Raw genomic sequence first — 21100 nt, 5'->3', positions numbered from 1 at the left:
CAGCGACCAGTCAGCGTGCAATATGTGCACCTGATTAAGCACCCTAATAGCATCACAAATGGGATCAAGCAGAATACACAAAATACATCATCACCATCACCACCGTCACAGCTTGCTGCACTGGAGGGGAGACCAAGGTTGCTGCTCATCTGGTAGCTCAGTGCTTCTCACACCAGCTAGCCTCTGGGGAGAGGTTTCCCTTCCCCCCCTTTGTCTCTCTCTCTCTTCCTTTTTTTATTTTTGCCCATAATAAACATTTATCATTAGAGCCAAGGTATGCCACCAGCTACAGATACTGCTAGTAGGTTTTTGTGCCTGCAAGCCTGTACCAGCGCCCTTTGTGTAACACCTGTGGGATGCTCAAATCCAGCAACCCAAGACAGTCGAGGCTGCCATGGCTCCATGTCCCCAGCTTCAGCCAGCAGCAAGGCTGAGCGTGTATCCCCAGGAGGCACATACACACATACACCCCAAAATGGTAGATGGGTAGTTAGATACAGCCCCTTTCATATCCTTACCCTTCTATTTTCTCACATTTGTGGCTCCCCAAACCACCTTGATGCCTCCTTTTTCCCACCTTTGGTTTCTCCCCCTGAACATCCCATAATAAGTCTTGTACAATCCCAAAATGCTCTTCCGTTGCATCCCATAACGTGTCCCTCACCGCTACACAGTCACCCCCTCAGTCCGAGAGGTGAGCTGGAGACCTGCCCCCATTGACCATCGTGATGGGTGCTGCCTCCTGGCCCATAGACGGCTCTGGGAGCAGCCGTGTTGGAGGATCCCTGCCACTGTGGAGGTTCCCAAGGTTCCTCCACCTCTCGTTGTTCCTCTGCTCCTCTTTGTTGTTGTGGTTTAACCCCAGCCGGCAACTAAGCCCCACACAGCCGCTCGCTCACCCCCCACCGGTGGGATGGGGGAGAGAATCAGAAGGGTAAAAGTGAGAAAACTGGTGGGTTGAGATAAAGACAGGTTAATAGGGAAAGCAAAAGCCGCGCACACAAGCAGAGCAAAACAAGGAATTCATTCACTACTTCCCATCAGCAGGCAGGTGTTCAGCCATCTCCAGGAAAGCAGGGCTCCATCACGCGTAACGGTTACTTGGGAAGACAAACGTCATCATTCCGAACATCTCCCCTTCCTTCTTCTTCCCCAGCTTTATATGCTGAGCATGACATCACATGGTATGGGATATCTCTCTGGTCAGCTGGGGTCAGCTGTCCCAGCTGTGTCCCCTCCCAGCAACTTGTGCACCCCCAGCCTCCTCGCTGGTGGGGTGGGGGTGAGGAGCAGAAAAGCCTTGACTGTGTGTGAGCACTGCTCAGCAGTAACGAAAACATCTCTGCATTATCCACACTGTTTTCAGCATAAATCCAAAACACAGCCCTGTACTAGCTGCTATAAAGAAAATTAACTCTATAGCAGCCAAAACCAGCACATCATTCATGGAGATGAGCCTTTAACCACATAACCAAAAGTTGTCTCATGGGGGGGGGGGGCTGCCTGCACCCCAGCCCTGGGGGATGCTCCTGGGGGGAAGCCTGCCTGCATCCACCAGCCCTGAGGGATGCGCCCATGGAGGATGCCCTGCAAGAGCCACCCCACAGAGACCCTTCCAACAGGACGAGTGTGCCTTCCCCAACACACCACTTCTTTCTGCAACACAGCCAGGTCTGATCTCCTCCTCCCCCCTCACTGTAGCAGTTTTGGGAGGGAACCAGGCAGGAAAGACCAGCAGTAGCCCCTGCACCTACCAGCCTTGGCTGACCCTGACACCTCCTGTCCCATTCCACATCAAGTCCTGTCCCTTCCAGAGTGTCCCTTGCACCAGCCTCAGGGGACCCACAGCCCCCAGCACTGCCAGGGCTGGCACCACCTCGGCCCCTGGTACCCCAGGACGCTGAGGCTGAGGTGCTGTGGTGGACTGCCCCTGCCCCAAGGTGCTGCACCCCAGCCAGGCCCCAGCTGCTGCGCCTCGCTGCAACCCCACTGGAGCATCTTCGGTTCTGCAGGGCTTGGAGGAAAAGAGGATGAGGTTGTGAGAGGGGTCGGACATGGGCTTGGGGGTCAGACATGGGGATGTGGCTCTAAGAGGGGGTGTCAGGGATGCAGCTCTGGGTTGTTGGGATGGACTGCTCTTGAGCATGGAAGTGATCCTTGAATATCAACCACCTTTCTTGGGCCCCTCTTCCCTCCGGGGCCTTATCCTCCTGCTTCAAGCAGATCCCTAAAGAGGCCAAAGTCTGCTCTCCTGAAGTCCACTGCTGTGATCTTGATTTTTGCCAGGCTGCCTCCCCTCACAGTCACCGCAGCCAAGGCTGCATTTGACCTTCACATCCCTAACAAGCCCTTCCTTGATGGTGAGTACGAGGTCCAGCAGAGTACTTCTCCTCATTGGCTCCTCTATCACTTGGGTCAGGAGGTTGTCATTGATGCTCCCCAGGAACCTCCTGGATTGCTTACGCCCTGCTGGGTTGTCCCACTAGCACATATCAGGGTGGTTGAAGTCCCCCATGAGGACCAAGGTCTGAGAATGCGAGGCTGCTTCCAGCTGTCTGCAGGCAGCCTCATCCACTTGTTCTTCCTGGTCAGGTGGCCCGTAGCAGACACCCGCTACAATGTCACCCGTACTGGTCTGCTCTTTAATCCCAACCCATAAGCTCTCCGTTGGCTGCTCACCCATGCCCAGGCAGAGCTCCGGGCACTCCAGCTGCTGCCTCACATGAAGGACAACTCCCCCTCCTCATCTTCCTAAAGAGCCTGTGTCCCTCCATTGCAACACTCAGTCATGTAAGCTGTCCCACCACATCGCCATGATCCCAAGAAGACCACAGTCGTGTGACTGCACACAGATCTCCAGGTCCTCCTCTTTATTCCCCATGCTGCGTGCATTAGCACACAGGCATGTCAGAGGCAGCCCAGCAGGCCCATCGCCCAGAAGGGGTTTGGGGAATTTCTCCACAGTGGTGCCTCGTAGGCACTTTCTTGCTTGCATGCAAATGCTGAAGGTGGCCCCGCTTAAGCCTTGTTTTGCTGATTTTGTGTTCCCTTTTATTCACATCACCCCAGACCCTTTGCTTGTCAGCCCTGTCCACCACTCCCACACCCCTGACTATGGCCCCCCGAGCTCTGCAGTCATGTTTGACACTCTCCACATTGCCCTTGGGAGCATCACTGGTACCGACATGGAAGAACAGCAGGGGGTGATGGTCAGAGGGTCAGACACGCTTTGGTAGTCTCTCCACAACACCCCAGATCTGGGCCCACAGCAAGCCGCACACTTCTCTAGGCAAGTCGGGTCGTACCCTGCAGCAGGGAGTCACCCACTGCTATCACGTGCTGCTTCCTCCTGGGGGTCTTGCGTGGTTTGGGCCAGTTAGCCCAGACGGTCCATTTGAAAGCACACCCACCTCCTCCTCAGCTTTGAGGACAGTGAACCTGTTCCATTGCTGCAAGCCTTCAGGTGGAGCAGGAGCCTTCGTCTCGGTGCCAGAAGTCACAAGCTTGCAGGCCTTGTCTTCCTCGTAGTTTCCACTCATGATCTGCCACAGACTCTGCCTGTTGCCCGACTGCAGCTGAAGTCCAGGGACCTTGAAGTGCAGGGTCTCAGAAGATCCTGTCTCTCTCTTTTTCATGCTCTCTGATGCTGCCTAGCCTGCTGACTTCCTGCTAGAACTACTCCACTTAGTAACACAGGTCTTCAAGGCCACCACACCTCCAGCAGAGACCACTATCTGCCAGCCTCAGAGGGAGGTCCCAGGCACTCCCTGCAGCCTGGGACTTGCAGGGCTTCATCCACCATCCAAAACTGTCTGGATTGAAGTCTCTGCCCTGGCAGGGACAGCTGCTCCACCATCTGCTGGAGAATGTGCCCTGTGCTGTGTCACCATCACACCTGAGATTTAGGCTGGTCTGAACCAAGATGAGGTCCCCCTCTTTGCACCTTTCTGCATCAGTTAGCTGCACTCTCAATTTAACTGCAGCTCAGCCAATTTTCCACTCATCCTGCAGTCCACCCATCCAGGTCTACCTCCTCAGTGAGGCTGCAGGGTCACTCTGGGAGACCACACTAAAAGGCTTCCCGAAGTCAAGGAGAATTATTTCCACTGTTCTTACCTCATCCACCAAGCCAGTATCGCACCATAGAAAGTGGCCAGGTTGGGCAAAAGAGCACAGTGCAGAACCCCTTATGATCAAGGTGCTCCAAAAGCTCAAAAGCAACGCCGGCTCCAGGGGTGCCTCACCTGCTTGCAGATGTTTTGAAGCACCAGGATATAAAAGCATGCACTGAGCACTTTTTTTCAGCTAGGTAGTCGGGAAAGGAGACCAGGACAGCCTGCCCAGGAAAACTGGGCATCAGGAAAGAAGGAGCACTGATCTGCAGATTGAGGAGTGTGCGGTAGAGCTCAGGAGGATGCGGTGGGGGCTTGGAGACAGGTGGGTAGGTACAACATAGAAGGTATCCCAAGCTGCAGAGGGATTAAAAAAAAAATGCAGGTATGGAACTGGTTAAAGAGAGAGGAAGTAGTGAGCATGCAGGCAAAACCCATTTTGGTACTTTTATTCTCAAGAAAGGTCAACATACTGCTCAGAAGAGGTTTCAGTCGCATCTCAAGTCTGCTCACTCCTGTTCTAGGGACAAAGAACACCAACGATTCTTCTAAGAGAAAAAGCAGCCCTTCAGCTGCTCTTTTTCACCAGCAAATTCAAATTACAGCTTCCCAGTTGGTGTGGTACAATTTGAGCATTGGGGTTTGGGGTTTTTTTTTGGGGGGGGGGGGGGGGGAGAAGCTTGTAAGCTATGTCATTTGAATGCCTTTCCTACAGCACAGCTTCAAGGTGTGTTACTGCAAGCCATGAGCTAGTTTATTCCCATTTTAACTCCCACCCTTGAAAAATTCTGATCTCCATAGATGGGTGTATTGGGTTTAGATGGGAAGGTTGGTGGGGCGGTATGCTGCAGGAGCGGCCTTGGCTGAACAGTCAGCAAACCTGGTGGCACCTCTGTAAAAACATATTTAAGAAAGGACAAAACAGTGCCCAGAGGGAGGAAAAGAAATATGCAAGAAAGAATCCCACCAACACCAAGGGCAGAGCAGAAAGCGTGGCAGGAGGCACTCCCGGCGCTGGAGCAGATTCCCCTGCAGCCCGTGGAGAGGACCACACTGTAGCAGATATCCACAGAGGCCCCTGCCAGAGCAAGTGGGTATTCCCTGAAGGAACTGCAGTCCATGGAGAGCCCACACTGGAGTAGTCTCTCCTGACCACCATGTGCTGTGAACACACCATCTTCCTTGAGTAACAGCCTTAGGCCTAGTAAGAGGAGGCGGGGAAAAAAAAAATAGTAGGCTAATCTGCAACATTGTTCAAGAGGAACCTATAAGGTAGGATTATCTGAGCGTCATTAATATTCTGCACAAAAACTTGTGCAAAAGAATGTTGTACTCTCCAGCATTTTTTCCTCTTGGTTCAGTAGAGTTTGAACCTGTTGAACCAGGTTCATGAGATCTCCCCGAGTCTAGGAAACACCATCTATCCCCCACAAAGAATGGAGGCACTTTCTCCTAATCAGGGAAATGAATATCACTAACAGGTCCTGAGCTACCAAGGCCATAGCAGGCACACCCACTGCCTGGAAACGGCAACACTTAAGCTCCAACAAATCCACTTACCTGTTTTAGCTACTTGCATGCATCTTACACTACGTGATGAAGCTATTCTCTCCCTTATCTGGCATAATCTCCTCATTTAACCTGGCTCATTAGGCAAAGGGTTCTGTAACGCTTTATAAATGAATAATCACATTAGCATCATTGGAAGGACTAAATGTTGTGTGATTATGCTATGGGATAGGTCAAACTGGTTTTCAGATTAAGGTGCTAAAACCCATGTAAGCATGCACATGAAGGGAATGGGGCAACCACCGGTTAATGTACAAGAACGTACCCGCACCAGACAGTCAGGCTTCCAGTGCAAGCTACCGCCACTGCAGGGCTCGGTGATACTAATATATGACCTACCTCGGCACTATTCACCTTGTAATTCAGCCAACCAGGCTTTCTGCTGCTACAACTAGCGTGAACATATCAAAATGGATTTTAGGGAAAGAGGCAACAAGAAGCATTGGCTTGTAAGATGAGTCATGACTTCTCTGGAGCAACTTGAACACTATTCCAGGCTTTTCTAGGCTTCACGTCTCTTTCTTTGTCCCAGGTGCCTTCACGTAACCCCTAATAGTCTGCACTGTCAAAGGAAGTTTTGGAAATGAAGTTTTGGAAATACGAAACAACAGCTCTGTTCCATGTATTACAAATCATGTTTGTCAGGTTAATACACACAACACAAGCAGTTTTAACAAGCATGGTTTATATACATTGACAAGCATGAAAATACATCGATTCCAAGGCCTTATTTAGGTACTGTTGCCTCCTCCACTGTTCTTTCCAGAAGCTCCTGCTTTCTGCAGCCGGCTTGCACTCGGTTGCCGAGGCATCCTCTGGGCAGATCCTTCCCGGCTGCTCCTTTCTGCTAGAACCTGGGTCCCAGTGACAGCAGAACTGGTTTTATTTCTCCCTGAATAAACAAATACATACATTAATTTTCAAGTCCCAACGCTACGTGTCATTCACACAGCATCTAAGCTGCAAGCGTTCCTTAAGAAATCATGCAAAAGGCAAAATTGTATTAGATGTCGCAAACGTATCCAGCACAGAAAGCGAGTTTGTGAATTCAGCTCAACAGGTATCAGGGCCACAAAACCAAAACAAGTTGCAGTAGGAGCATTCTTAATTTTCATCAGGTTTAATCTACAAACTAACCAGCCACTTCATTCTTTAAACACTTGCTTTCATTTGGTGCAGGAACACCAGCAATGCAAACAGCACTTCAAGAACGTGAAGAGCATCTAACACCTCAAGGCTGGGATAAGTGAACCGATGTGCCGGTGTCCACCAGTTTCTGAAGCCTGCAGTCACATTATCAGATCAGAAACCCTTCTCTTCATGTCACTTCTGTGTCTTGATGAGCAAGTTTGGATTTCCTATCACTTTCTGGGGTTTCCAGGAGCTCAGACTCCTACACAGGACCTACTCACAGATTTTCTGTGTCCAGAAGATCAGAGTTATCCTTCTGTAGGCCCAACTGACCGTCTCTAAAATGCAATGCGACAGCAGAGAGAAGCAATGGGTAAAAAGGCTTAAGTTGGGGGAGGCGAGGGGCATGCAGCCCACCCTGCTGGATTCAGCTAGAGGACAGAGTGACAGACTAAGGTGTGCTGCGAACAAGTGACAGGAGGGGATAAGTGAGGGAGACCGACTTTTCCTGGCACTGAAGAGAACTACTTCAGATGAGAAGTAGGACTTACATTAAGAAAGATAAACAAAAATAAAATAAATGTGAGGCAAAAGAGTCACAGCTTTTACTGAAGATAGCAAGCCCCAAGAAGCATCATAAAAAATTAATAGCAGCAAGGATGAAACAAAACACAGGAATACACTGAGCTGTAGTTACAGGCATACAATTAAAATGAAGAGTGACATTTTAGCAATCGTTATCAGAGCAACTTCCAGAATACCAACTGCTACTCCACACATTGGAGTCTCCATGGGCATGGTTTGGAAATCATCATCTTGGATCATTTGTGCTATGGACAGCACACAGACTGGAGATATGTCTGTTTTACTCACCAAACCGTCCTGTCTCCTTGGAGCAGCTGTCTGAGAACAGGACTTACGTCAATACCACAAGTTAACACCTTGCACTACCAGAAAGACAACCTGAGAACTTCCAGACAAAGAGTATGTGGCCCCTTCGTATCTGTCAAATTTGACAGACTAGGGTGGCAAAAGAAATACATTCACTTATCCCAGCCAAGTCAGGTGCTCTTAAAAAAGTTTATTATTGTAAACCACACTAGTGATCTGCCAGCAGCTATCAGCCCAAGCCAGCCAACCAGCCTTGCAATCCTTCTTTGTAGCTCAAGCACTTTAAGCAGTTTCACTAATGCAAGTATTGTCCATGAAAACAAACAAATTGCACAAAGACAATACATGATCTCACAGTAGTTGAGAGAAAAATTGGCAGGAGCAAAAACCATTATCGTTCACCATGATGCTTTTAGCAATCCAGGACATCTCTATAGGTGAATGCCCTCCCCTTTCTCACATGCATCTATCCTGTAAGAGTGCAGGTCCTCAACCTATGTACGACTCTAACCATGTGCACACACAAAACAACGGTTCCATTAAGCCCTACTGGGAGTCAGGTCCTTGATCTTCTGACCTAGCTGAAATGGCTTGGAAAGAAAGAAATCACTTTATTGAAGGGAAGCTGTGCTCAGACAAAGCACATGCCCTCCATTCTCTTAGCCTCAAAATCACAGTAAAACAAACCAGTTACTTCAACAGCATAAAAAACAACTATATTTTTGGAAGCATCCTATCTAGACTCGTGAACCAGTGAAGAACAGCTCATGAAGTGTGCAAGGACAGGCATGGTTTGTGCACTTCTGCCAGTTAAAACACAGATATAAACAGGGTCAATTAACACAAAGCACAAAAGGCATTGAACAAACACAAACTCTCTGTAATTCAAGCACTGCAGACTAACAGACAGATTCCACTGATATTCCACGGATTCCATCTTGGTGACCAAGATGTCCTTAAGTTGGATGTGTCTGGCTGTCGTAGAACAACTGTAGCCCAAATAGTTATGGATGCAAGAGTCAAGCCAAAATAAAGCCTAATCAAATACCTCCCCCCCCAAAGATGAATCCAAAAGACGCAGCTACATGTTTATCTCCTCGAGAGCCGGACATAGTTTGAGAAGGATGGTATATGCGTGCAAGCAGTGGCAGAAGTGTGCCCTAACTACCTCTGACTGCTAGCTCCCCCCATTTAAAAACAGCAGTGCCCACTGGACACATTAATGCTGATCATCTCTGACAAAACCCAAGGCCAAAAGGCTACAGCCATCTCTAGGAGAGGACCACCACCAGATACTGAGGCAGGAGTCTGCAGGGTGGCACAGGGCAAGAAGAGAAAGCCTTAAGTAGCAGAGGGAGGAAGAAGCACCTTCTTGTGTCAAGCAGGAGGCAAGCGAAGACCGATCAGATTTAGGCAAGGAACCCCAAGCCCAAATATGCTTTCAGAAGTGGAAATCTAAAGCTCTTCTCTTTCAGCCTCCTCTCTACTCAACCTACTGCTCTTCCCAGGAGATCCTTTCCTGCCTCTGAGCAGTAACAGAGACTACAGATTTTCCTCCCATTGGTAAATAAATAAATAAATAAATAGCTATTGGTACATTTACTTGTAACACAGCCAGGGATATCAGGGCTCCAACAATCTCAAAATATCTCCCATAGTGCGTATTGGCAGTGACTATGGGCTAGAACAACTGCAAGAGTAGATTTAAATTCTCCAAAATCCTGCTCCTGTTCCTGTCTCACAGCAGGGCTTACACAGGACACAGTAAACCAGCTGGCTTTTCTAGGCAAGCAAAGACTCGGGTTTAGGGGTGAATAAAAAAAGCTTGTAAGAGCAGAAGTCCCTCCTTCTTGCAATCACTGTGTTACTATAAGGACTAAAGAGACACCTTTTGCCCAATCACCAGAAGTGCGCACAGCGATGTGACTCACTTCAAATCTCATCACACCCTGACCACGGAAAAAATCTCAGACGCAGCTAGACTTCACTCTCCAAAGCAGTCCCAGCGTGTGACTGGCTCGTTATATTCGATCCTTTGCCAGACCACCAGGTTTGCCCTGCAAGGTCTTGCTCGCAACCCTACATAAATATCACAAGTAGTCCTCTTCTGCAACACAAACTGGCAGGTTCTCAGGTCTTCAAAGCTGCTGCCGTATCCTTAACAGCTAATACGCACACGTGGCACGCTGGGCTCTCTCCAGAGCCAAAACATCACCCCTGCTAAAGCAGTCTCCCTGAGAAGGCAGAGTAAAGAGGACAGATTAAACTGGCAGAATAAGTCTCAACAAACCCAGCTGAACTGTTTTGAAACAGAGGAAGCAGAAAAAATAAGAAGATGGTTTTCAAATGCACCTTCCAAAGCAGTTAACTAAGACTTTAAGTATGCATTGAGCAGAGGGTCATTATTTAAGCACAGTTTTCTCTTGCAAACACTTATCTGAAGAGAAGGATTTGGAGAAAGAAAACACAAAGTAAGTTGAGACCTACACAGGGTCACAAATCACCTGCACAAAATTTATATCCTCCTCTCTCCTCCAGCAAGCCCATTTCCTCAAAACAGGTTAGGTGTTCAACTGCATTACTAGATGCCACTAAAAAAGCATTAAATTAACCAGTCCCAGATCCTATTCAAGATGCTGACAAGCCTCCTCAGGTGCTCAAACATCTCAGTTTAACACATCGGGTAAGAAGCCTCTAAATGAGATGTCCGAAGGTACACAGCAATTCCCCCCTCCCAGAGCAGAGGTCTGCATTAGTCCGATCAATCTGACAGTCCTTTTCCAAGGCAACTCTCCGAAATACTACTTCATTCTTATCTACACGATGGATGGATTCTCCCTTACTCCAGTATCTATGTTACCTTGGGAGGCTGCCAACTTAACTACCCATGAAGTGTCTGGTTTACCAAATACAAGGTTTTCATTCATCTCTCCCACTCTTTTGAGAGATGGCTTCCTTCAGGGCTGCTCAGCAGAGCCATGGGAGCTCCTCTCCCATCCACTGATCAGCACGAAACGCACCAGCCTTCTCCCTACAAATCCTCCTGTGTCCCCGGTTACTCCTCATTTTACTAGTTTTCACCACCATGCTTGGGATAGTCCCATTTCCTCTCCTTCTCTTGCACATAGATTACAGAAAGAGAAGATGGAGAAGAGATCCCTCATTTTTCTCAGAGAGCTCTATTCAGTCTATATTTGTAAGATTTTCTGAGCATTTCTTTGGTTGGTTGGGGGTGACGAATGAATTAGTTGTCACTCACAAACTCACATCTCTTTACTTTGCCAAAGCCACACATGATGAGTCTGGCATTTACAGTATTCCTCTAAACCCCTTTTCTTTCAGTCAGTTCTTGCCTCGCAGAGCATGAAAAAGAAAAAAAACCTTGAAAATCAGCCTGAAAAGACGTACTAAAAAAATTATCCCAGTGCAGTGTTTGGCTCAAATATCCAGCAGAGAGGAAGCCTCACAGCTTCAGGTAAACCTGCAAATCTTCTGCAGGGAAAGCACGATAAGACAGAGACCTACACTGGCCAGAGACCACCAGCCCTCTCTGCCTCCTGCGCAGTTGACAGCGCTGCCAGTGCTACCCGAGTCCTGGTTTTAGCCATCCATCCGCATTAACTTGCCCATCCACGTCCATCAGACCTAGAGTATGTATAAAAACATTACACAGAACCACGCAGGCTACTGAAGGGATCCCAATACCTTCAGGGAATACAACTGCACGCAGTGTTTCCTCTCTAACTGTGGCCTGTTCAAAAGCCACCAGCTTCTCCAATGGACACAGCCACGTATCTGTAGCTAAATCGTTTGGCAAGTTCGCAACAGGCTCCCACCATACGCACAGCACTGCGAAGAACATAGCACACTTAAAAGAGAAAGGGTATGGAAGAACCGTGTGCCTCTCAAATAATACATTTTTTTTCCCTTAAAAACGTTACTCGGGCAGGAGGAAGTCTTTTACAGATTCCTTCCCAAAAGTGCAGGTTACCCCATTCGAAAGGTAAAGATTCCATAAAATAACAAGTATGTCTAGACTTCAGTTTTCAAAGTACATTATCCAGAGCTAAATATGTTTTCACTGGAACAATGAAGCCACCTATTCTTTTGGGACTAGGTCCACGTCAGGTTTTGAGCGTTCCAGCCTAGACTTTTTGCAAGTTATTCCTGAGATAAGGAAAAAGAAATAAAAGCTGTTTGTCTGCTGTTTCTGCTAAAGTAGGAAAGACTACTTCACTAGCCATCACTTGTATTTCAAGAGTACCAAAATTTATTATAACCTCCCAGGAGAGGAAAGGAGCTGGAACTTTTAACCAAGGGACCTTCAACCATCCAAGAAAACACAGAACAGCTGAGAAATTTTTTAATCAGTTGTAAAATAACTGACATCAGCACCTGCAATCCAAAAAATACTTTATCCTAATTTCTGTACCAAAAGATGAACCAGGTCTATAAATTCAAACCATTCAGTTGCTGACGGACTAAGGAAATGCCTACAATACAGAAAAGTTAAAATAAAAGAAAGTGCATTCTGAATGGGAGCCTGGGGGGGAAGGGGGAGGGAAAGCAACAACTCCACATCAGGAACACTGTGAACATAAAACTTCTTGCCCCATGTAATTACCATTTCACAAAACAAGAATAAAGGCCTCTAATTCAAAAGGCTTGAACTCTACTGCTTATGGTAGAAAGAGTTAGAGGGAGTGAGAGTTGCAGGACAAAGATTTGGAAGGCAATTTAACTGCTCTTTAGTGAATTTAGGAAATCCACCTATTGGAGTGGTGTTGATGAAGTACTGAAAAAGCCTGGGTATGAGTGAAGCAGGTAAGTAAGAAAACCATGATCAGGACTGTCTTAGTCCTTTGATTAGTTATATAAGTCACCTGTAGATCACAGATTTTTTTTTTTTTCAGGGAAGACATACAGACCATGAAGTGTCCGAGTACAACATTTACTGGTGCCTGGCATGATTTAAGAATGCGTTGCCATCAGTTAGATCCCATGGATATATTTAATCTACAATTAAAGCATAATAACCAGTATAACTAACAGGAAAATTCACTGTATGATGTATAAAAACCAAATTAAATACATTTAAGAGAAATCCTTAGCATCTCTGGGGGGATTCCCTCCACCATATCCAAGCTCCACATAGCATTATTCTTGTCAGCTATCTTATATCCTTAATACAGAAGTCTGCATTACGAATGCTGCATCAAGATGAACACTGAGATAATGCGAGGCTGAGTATAAGAGGATGCAAAGCAGCTAGCGTGGGAAGCCAGCAGCACCCGAGTGATGCCAGTCACTGCGGGTCCTTGCAGCAACAGTCGTCATCCCAAAAGGCTGCCCACAGCTAAAGACAGACAACACAGAGAAAGTGCAAGAAATAAGAAGTGAGAAAAAGGGATGAATAGGGAAGGCTACGAAACACAAGGATGGCAAGGGGAATACACAGAGAGGACAAAGTTGGCAACAAGCTGCATAGCAGAGAGAGGGATATTTAGGAAATAACTAAACAGCAACACTTAGAAAAGACCTTGATTGAATCCAAGTATTTACACAGGAAGAAAGTAGTTACAAATGCAGGTGCAGAAAAGGAACTTACGATTCTCAAAAGCGTATTTTTCCACGCAGACCAGGAAAACACCCCCCATGAGCCCTTCACCAAGCCCATGGCCGGTGGTGGGCTCAGTGGCATTTCCAAGAAGCACCTAAGTGCGATGCAGAGTTTCACAGGGTAGGAAAGCATTCTGACCCCTGCTATGCTGAACAGGAGGCTGCAATGGTTCCTTGCAGCCTTAACATCCATAGACCAGGTGAGAGGTCCACAACGGAGACAAGATTTTGAAAAGCAAGCTCATGTTAACAACACATTTAGTAGCTGGGGCAAAGCTCTAGGAAGTAACTTTATGGAAGACACTTGGGCTGCGGAAGTGGGGAATGTGGAAAAACCAGTTGGGGGTGTAAAGAGTGAGAGAAGCATCAAAGAATATTCATCAGCCTAGGAAAAAAGAGCAGGGCATTGACATATGCATGTCAATAGAGAGGTAGAAAACTGCAGGGAAACCACCAGGGGCTTGAGCGTTGGCTGATGTGAACAGAAAGCATGGAAATAATATGTAAGAAAATGGCATATTTAACTACACAAAGATAAATTATACACATACCTAGCCTAGGCCAAAACTAACACCACTGTCCTAATGTCCTAAGCACACCTCCTCCTCACATGTACATAAAGAAATTGCCCGGATATCCTTTCTCTTTAAGATCAGCTTTTTCCCTCCCAAATCAACAACTGTTGAGGAACCGTGTCGAATGTGACTTGCGTGAAGTTGTATCTAGCTAAACATGCCGGATGGATGCTCCAATACTCAAACACAGTAATTCTGAGCCAGGTATCATGAATTCAGTTACCAGCAAACACAGCTCCATGTAGAACACCATGGCTATATTCTATGGGAAAATGCAAAATAAAGTCATTCATATTAGACTCCCTTTTGCTTTAGCTGTAAAAAAGTTGAAATAACTACCGGGGGGCACCTTCCCCCACCGCCACCAATAGTGTTGTTCAGAAATGCTGTAACAGTCTTTTTTTTAGCTGCTTTAAAAAAACCTCCCTGCACCATGATGGGCTGAGAAGCCTCAGCCGGTATCTCATCATTACTGATAAAACTCAGTCTTGAGTTTTGGAGTCTCAGTCTTGGAGCAGTCTTGGCTAATCTTTAGTGAGACCTGGATTACTTCAGCCACTTGTCTGTCTTCTGACAAAGGAGGAAGCATGGGAGAAAGAGCAGATAGGCAGAGCTGAAGGACACTGTGCAAAGCAGCTTGGCAAGCTTATACAGGACACGCTGTTCTTTGTATTAGCGCAAAGAGCTCTGGCTTCATCAGCAGACACAAGTCCCAGCTGTGCAGAGGAGGCATCTCTCATCTCCAAATGCCTGGTCCTGCGTGGAAGCCGCACCATCCTCTTCTTAAACAGAAGCAGCATCTTCCAACAAGAGATGGCAGAGCCAACAGCAGATACAGCTTTGGTTCCCCTTCCCCACAGCAGCTCCCTAAAGGGAAAGGAGGCAAGGCAAGCCAAATGCTTCTGCAGAACAGATCCAGCCCAGAGGACACCCCCAGTCACCCTATTAACACTTACCCAACTCCTGAATGATGGACTTGGACTGTGCTCAGAACATTCACCTCAGTGAATGAGTAATTCCTCCTCCTCTTGAATTTGAGCTAGCTGGTTGTTTCCCCAATTTAAGGAGAGAAAATTACTCTGCTGAAGATAGGCTGATTTTAATGGGATCTTTATTTCAGCAACACACTTTCCCCCAAGGACTACCGTAAAACAAGCTCCTGTCTTGAGCTACAGATAGTTCAAATCCTAATTCGGCCTAAGGTGGTCCAGTAAAACACAGACAAGACTGGCACTGATGGCATAGTTCTGCTTTAGGTCATTACCAATTTCCATGAATTGAGAGATCTCTCTGGACACCTGTTTGTTTTCATGACCTTCAACCAGGAGTCCTACGCATCTTCCTCAGACATTCCAGGCACATCGCTCCAAGTGTCTACGTGGCACTGCGGAGCCAGGCATAAGCTAGCCAAAATGTGCACAAAACTGCAATTAAAGCTGCAGAAGCTTGTTCACTTGCATTTGATGCCCATCTTAGGTCAGGCTGGGCACTGAGCTAACATAGCACCTCCTTTGACTAAATCACAGCATGTGCAAACATCTGCCTTCCATCCAAGAGAAATGTATCCTCACAAGGAGACCTGGACAAAACGCTCTCTTCTCAATGCTAATGAGATCTTACCAGTACTTACAATACTCGCAGAAACGAGGACGCAGGAGTAAGGCTGTGATAAGCCGCTGCTGAGCTTAAGTTCTGCTCAAACAATTTTCTGAGAGAGTCAGCTTTTCAGTGGTGATTTCACTCACAAAGGAATTGGCTGCTGTCTAACATCAGTGGGTGCTGGGTGACAGCAAAATCACTTGGGCTGACAGAAACTGAAAAGAGAAGTTTTCATTCAAAGAGACATATGGCTCTAAAATAACACAAGCTTCCAGAAAACGAAAAAAATCCGACATAGGTGGGAAGACCAAACCTTCTGGCAAGGCATGCAAGTGCTGCCCATCAGAATTTGGTCAGGACTGAGTGTGATGAGAGAGAGGAGGCCAAAGTGCCCCTCTGTCATCACTACTAAGCACCAGCTTGCAAAGAGAGCAAATCCACGTTCAGCATTTAATGTTTTACCACGTCTGCAGTGAAATTGTAGCTTGATGGGCATGAGCCTCCTGTCTCAGTAAGCTGTGTACGATCTGGTGATCTCAGTGCACCAACTAGCCCTGAAGACATATTTTAGCCTTGTGAAATAAAGCAGCAACAAGAGATACTGAAGGCCAAACTAATACTGTGAACATTTACCACCAGCAGCGCAGAGCTAGCCCCATCCTTCTCTGAACTTCACTACACTTTTCCGTCGGTTCCGAGGGCTTGCAACCGTGCACTTGAGGATATCAACATGTTGATCTTAAAGGGAAACTATGGAGAGGAAAGTCTGGCGGGAGACAGTAGGACTGCAATCTGACTCAGGCGCCATCTTGGACCAGGAGATGCTCTGCTGAAGATGCGGAATGAGCATCGTGGATTGATGCAGGCACAACTGAATTAAGCTCCCAAGACAGATACTAGTTCCTGGAAACCCACAGCCTCTCTAAGGTGCCTGCAGCACCTCAAGCTGGTAGGAGGCAATGGTTAAGGGAATATCAACTCTACCTTAGGGTTTCTGTCTTTTCCTCTTGAGGAATTTAATGCTGATTGACAAGCGAGTTGCCATCTGACCATTTCAAATCTGAGCTGGCCTACTACTAGCCAGAACTAGCCCATGGCAGTGGCCCAGTGCTAGAAAAATCTCATTTTTACAGGAAGTGCCACAGAAACAGCACACATGAGAGAACAAAAGCTAATCCAGATTAACAGACAGACAGGAACAAAAACCTTACCAAAGTTCCTTCATAGTTTGAGTGGCCCATCACACCTGAAGCACCAACAAAGGAGGAAAAGAAGAGAAAGCAAAATTTAACAGCATCTTTTGTTCAAAATCAGTGCTCTTTTTAGATGTTTCCTCTCAACATGGTACCAAAATAGCACGCTGCTTCTTACTTAAAATATCCAAGTGCTGTACCTCTCTTATTTTGCTCAGGAAAAAGTAGTCAGTCTGGCGTCTTCTTTTTCCCCTGTGCACCTTTAGAGTCACTTCTCAATAACATGTAAGGCTGTTCTCTTTACCGCAACCAACTTCTCTGCAGGAAATTCTTGATCAAGAGCATCTCTTGAGAAAGGGAAACCTGTTCACAGTGAAGTCCATGGAGTCCTGGACACTTTATCCGCACACTCCAATTCCCATCTGGCCTTTGGCAAACTTCCTCAGAGTCTTTGTGCAGCCACCCTCAGCTGCTCAATGAAGTGATTCTCGCCCATTTACCATGTGGGAATCCACACCAGAAGCAGCAGCTCTGCTACTGTAAAGGTGCCTCAGATTGTGGTGTAATCAACCTTACCCTAAAACTGCTTATGATTGGTCAAATGAATCTTGCCTTTCAACTTCACTTTCTTACCACCAGACTTGAAAGCACAGCCAGGAGAATAAACACCCCCTACCACCAAGCAGCCTCAGCAGTGAGACTAGCCTAAGCGGTAGTACACGATCACGACAGGGAAACCTTACTTCCTCCCCACCCCGCTCCAGTTACTATGCCGACAAAGCTTTTCTTTCTTGCCCCGTTCTCTGCAAGCACAGTCCTTGCTGACAGTTTCTTCTCAAGTTTTGCCTCAAAATTCATCACGGGTCAACAGAGACCCATCAGCTACAACAGAGTTTTCACCCTGAAACAGAGAGAGGAAGGGAGAATAGGACACGACAATACAATTCGACTTGACCTCAGCCATTTCTACGCTCCTGCTGGGTGAACAAGCACCCCCCTGTTACTGGTACAGCAGTACCACGCCGAGCTTTCGGCATGCAATTTTGTTCCTGGCAACCACAGACAATGATTACAAAACTTTACTGTTGCCCCCTTCTACCATATTTTTGAGCACAAGAGAAATGAGAGCCTTTTCACAGTGAATTCAAGCTTAGCAACAGCGGACTTATTTTAGTTACCTCTTTTTAAACCTTTTGGAAGTAATCCACAGAGGTTGCGAGCTACCAGCCAAAAGTCAATTCAGGAAGTTCAAGGAGTAAGTAAAAGTTTTATTAGAACTGGTTTGGGGAAAAAAAAAAAATAATACACATATATATAGAGCACAGCTTCAGGGATACATTTGTTACCGTCCACTGAGATCAGAGCAATAACAAAAGATAATTACGTTCAAAAGCAGTCGCTATTTTAACCAACAATCCCACATAGCCTCCCATTTCACATTCCCACCTAAATACCATCCACCGGGCACAGAAACCGCTGGCTGAGCCGCAGAAGCCACCACGGTACATGGGGACGGAGCAGAGGAAGCATCGCAGCTCCCCTCCTTTTCTGGGAATTCCTAACGTACCAGAAACTTTACTTTCGAGTTAAATACAAGTGAAACAGCATTGTGTAATATTGTGTATTAAGGATTTGGGTTTTTTTTGTTAAAGGCTTGGAGGGCAGAACCAGGAGACTACAAAACCCAGCACAAGTGACTGCAGCAACCTCCCCCCCCCGCGACACACCGCTCCGCTCCTCCACACCCGGCCCCCTACGCTGCCTCAAAAGAACAAAAATCAAGAACGGGTGCGGGCAGCAGGCGCAGCGGCCCGGGCCCGGGCGTGACGGGGCTCCCTCTCCACAGGACCCCACGCAAAGCCCCCGCCGGGCCCGGCCCCGCGGCTCACACCGAGCGGGCCCCCCGGGGGCCGGCCGAGCCCCCCCTCGGGCCCAGCCGCCCGGCCCGCGGCCCCCTCCCCGCGGCGGGGCGAGCGGCGCGGCCGGCGGGAGGTGCGGGGAGGCCGCGGGGCAGCGGGCAGGCCGCGGGGGCGGCCCGGGAGAGCGGCAGGCGGCCCCCGAGCCGCGGCGGCCGCAGGGCGGAGGCAGGGGGGAGCGGGGCGGGGGCCCGGCCGTCCTCGGGGGGCTCTGCGCGGGGAGACACGGGGATTAGGGCCCGCCGCCGCCGCCGTCCCCCCGCCCGTCCCTGCCCGCCGCCGCCGCCCCCCCCCCGCCCGTCCCTGCCCGCCGCCTACCTCGGGTGTCGGCGGGGAGCGGCGCCGGCGCGGCGGGGGGTCCGCCCTCCGGTGTCGGCGGCAGCCGCTGGCCGGCGCACATGGACTTGAGCACCTGGAAGACGGCGAGCGGCGCCACGTTCATGCGCAGCAGGTCCAGCAGCACCCTGCGGGGACACCCGTCAGCGGCGGCGGCGGCACCGGCACCGGGGGCTCCGGCGGCACCGGCGGCCGCCCCCGCCGCTCACCGGAAGACCTCCGGGTCCAGCCCGCTGCCCGCCGCCTGCGCCAGCTCGAACAGCTCCGCCTCCTCCGCACTCAGCAGCTGCTTCCGCCGCAGCCGCGCCTCCGCCATCGCCGCCGCCGCCGCCATGCCCGCCGCTGCCACCGCCTCCGACATGGCGGCGCCCCGCGCCCCGCCCCCTCACGGCCCGGCCCCGCCCCGCTCCGCCTCGCCGTGAGCGCCCCCCGCCGCCGCTGCGGGGCCTAGGCCCGGGCCCGGCGGGCTGGGCCCCGGCCGGGCGCGGCTCCTCCCGCCCGGGCCCAGCAGGTGGCAGCCGCGCTCCAGCCGCAGCCGAGGCCTGCCCGGCGGTGGGGAGGGCGCTCGGCGGGGCCCCCGGGCCGGTTCCACCCCGCCCGCCCGCCCCCCGAGGGCTCCCCTGGTGCCCCCCGGGCAGGCTTCCTGCTCCCCAGCCCCGAAAAGCCGCACTCGTGGTGGTTTCTGGGTGTCTTCCCCAGGTCGCCCTTCAGATTCATTGTGGGCTGCCTTGCTGCGTGCCTACGCGTACCTCCTCCAAGCTTACGGGCCTCCTGCACCGGGACGTGCCCTCAGCTCGCTGGAAGGTGCCTCTCGGTGGCCTCCCCTACCCCTCCGCTTAGTTAAGCCGAGCTCGTTCCTCAAGGCTTGCTTCGTTGCTGGTCGACACCTGCCCCAGACCTCCAACTTGAGGGCATCACCCATGAGGTTGTGGCTCCCCCCACCAACTTCTCCAGCTTCTTTTCCACAAGCGGTCACATTTTTGGCTGAGCGAAACTGTGGTGTTTCTTTATTCCTAGAGGAATGGACATGCTAAGCATCTGGTGGGGGAGACCACATCGAGGATCATGAGCTTCCTTGAATCCACCTATCCGTGGGCAGGTGAACGTGTACTCGATGTAGGCAGCAAACAAGGACACCCCCACCCCCTTGCTGGATTTCTCCTTGCATTGGAAGACAGAAATAGCTGGTTGTCCTCGTTGCCGTGGTCATCTGGGTGACTCCTCTTTGTGTGACCATCCTCTGTCCCCCAAGTGATTCGGATCCTGTATTGCGCGCCAATGCTGGATGCTGGTTTTAATCTCCTGTCCCTGGACAGGGCTAGGGAAGGGGCCTAATGAGAGGCAATGGGAGCGCTTTGGGCTGCAGGCAGTCCAGCAAATGTGGGTGTGGAGAAGCCGTACATGCCAGCTGCCCCATGGAGCTACACACAGATAGTCATCCGCGTTCACATACCCGTCTGCCTCTGCCAGGCTGCAGCATCTCTAATGCGCTTCAGTTCCAAGCAAGAGGAAAGCATCTGGCATTGCGTGGGGAAAAAAATTGGAAATTTGGGTCTTCAGTTGCACCGTGGCAAGGAGACGTCAAGCTGAGATTGAAATTCCTCTATCTAAATGGAAATGAGCAGCACCTCCGCCATCAGGAAGGGATCGCCTGTCCCCGCTCCCCCCATCCTGGCACATGCAGAGACCACGGACAGACCAGCTGCACGGCTGAATGCATAGCAGAGCTGGGGGTGGGGTGTGCGATGCAGGGATATCCCCTCTCCCGGCACCACCACGAGACACCCTGTCTCATCCCTGCATCAAGCCACGGGAGAGAGATGCTCCCACTCCACACCCCAAGCAACCTGCAAGCATCAAAATCATTACCCGCCACAGGGCAACCCGACCTTGCGTCCTGACGGGCGTTCAGCCTCGCCAACAGACATTTACTGCAGCTGCCAAGATGGGAATGAGATGTTCGATGATAAAAGAAGGATCTTGCTGCTAATAGCCCTGAGTGGGACCAGCCCAGCAGGGACAATTATCGCGGTGCTGATAACGGGAGCAGCTGCTGCCAGCACAAATTACCATGCTGTCTGCGGGGCCGGCAGTACCACAGCCACAAAGCCTGGGATCGCCCTGAATGATGGACTTTCAGAGGGACTCTCAGCTGAGCA

At 49.6% G+C, this 21100-nt stretch overlaps 1 protein-coding gene across 11 annotated transcripts; it reads right to left on the bottom strand.

Annotated features, from left to right (window-relative positions):
* Positions 1 to 4781: 4781 nt before the first annotated feature.
* LOC142086921 (mitotic-spindle organizing protein 2B-like) lies at positions 4782 to 19324 on the bottom strand. 11 transcript variants are annotated; one of them, XR_012675277.1, is made up of 6 exons: positions 19151 to 19324; positions 18924 to 19069; positions 17868 to 17909; positions 16890 to 17590; positions 16708 to 16742; positions 4782 to 6573 (listed from the first exon to the last, which is right to left on the bottom strand). XR_012675277.1 is itself a non-coding variant. In XM_075160685.1 (5 exons), the coding sequence occupies exons 1-5, from the start codon at positions 19300 to 19302 to the stop codon at positions 6529 to 6531; spliced, it is 420 nt and encodes a 139-aa protein (XP_075016786.1). In that variant the 5' UTR covers positions 19303 to 19324; the 3' UTR covers positions 4782 to 6528. The 11 variants fall into 11 exon arrangements, 7 of the variants coding, with proteins under 7 accessions (XP_075016786.1, XP_075016783.1, XP_075016788.1 ...); XR_012675278.1 differs by lacking the exon at positions 4782 to 6573 and adding an exon at positions 15610 to 15711 and having other exon boundaries at positions 16868 to 17590; XR_012675276.1 differs by lacking the exon at positions 4782 to 6573 and adding an exon at positions 15610 to 15711.
* Positions 19325 to 21100: the final 1776 nt, after the last annotated feature.

The sequence above is a fragment of the Calonectris borealis genome, chromosome 11, assembly GCF_964195595.1.
Source record: "Calonectris borealis chromosome 11, bCalBor7.hap1.2, whole genome shotgun sequence".
In the NCBI taxonomy this organism is placed as follows: Eukaryota; Metazoa; Chordata; class Aves; order Procellariiformes; family Procellariidae; genus Calonectris; species Calonectris borealis.
Note: the sequence above shows the minus strand (reverse complement) of the source record. Positions and strands in the feature narration are given on the sequence as shown.

What these genes read in the sequence shown, in the direction of transcription:
- LOC142086921 (XM_075160682.1), bottom strand. Translation starts at nt 19,302, where the DNA reads ATGTCGGAGGCGGTGGCAGCGGCGGGCATGGCGGCGGCGGCGGCGATG. An exon ending in GCTCCCCGCCGACACCCGAG is followed by an intron (nt 17,910 to 18,923) that starts GTAGGCGGCGGG and finishes TTTGGCTGGTAG; the next exon opens with CTCGCAACCTCTGTGGATTA. An exon ending in TCCAAAAGGTTTAAAAAGAG is followed by an intron (nt 6,574 to 17,867) that starts GTAACTAAAATA and finishes TTGTTTATTCAG; the next exon opens with GGAGAAATAAAACCAGTTCT.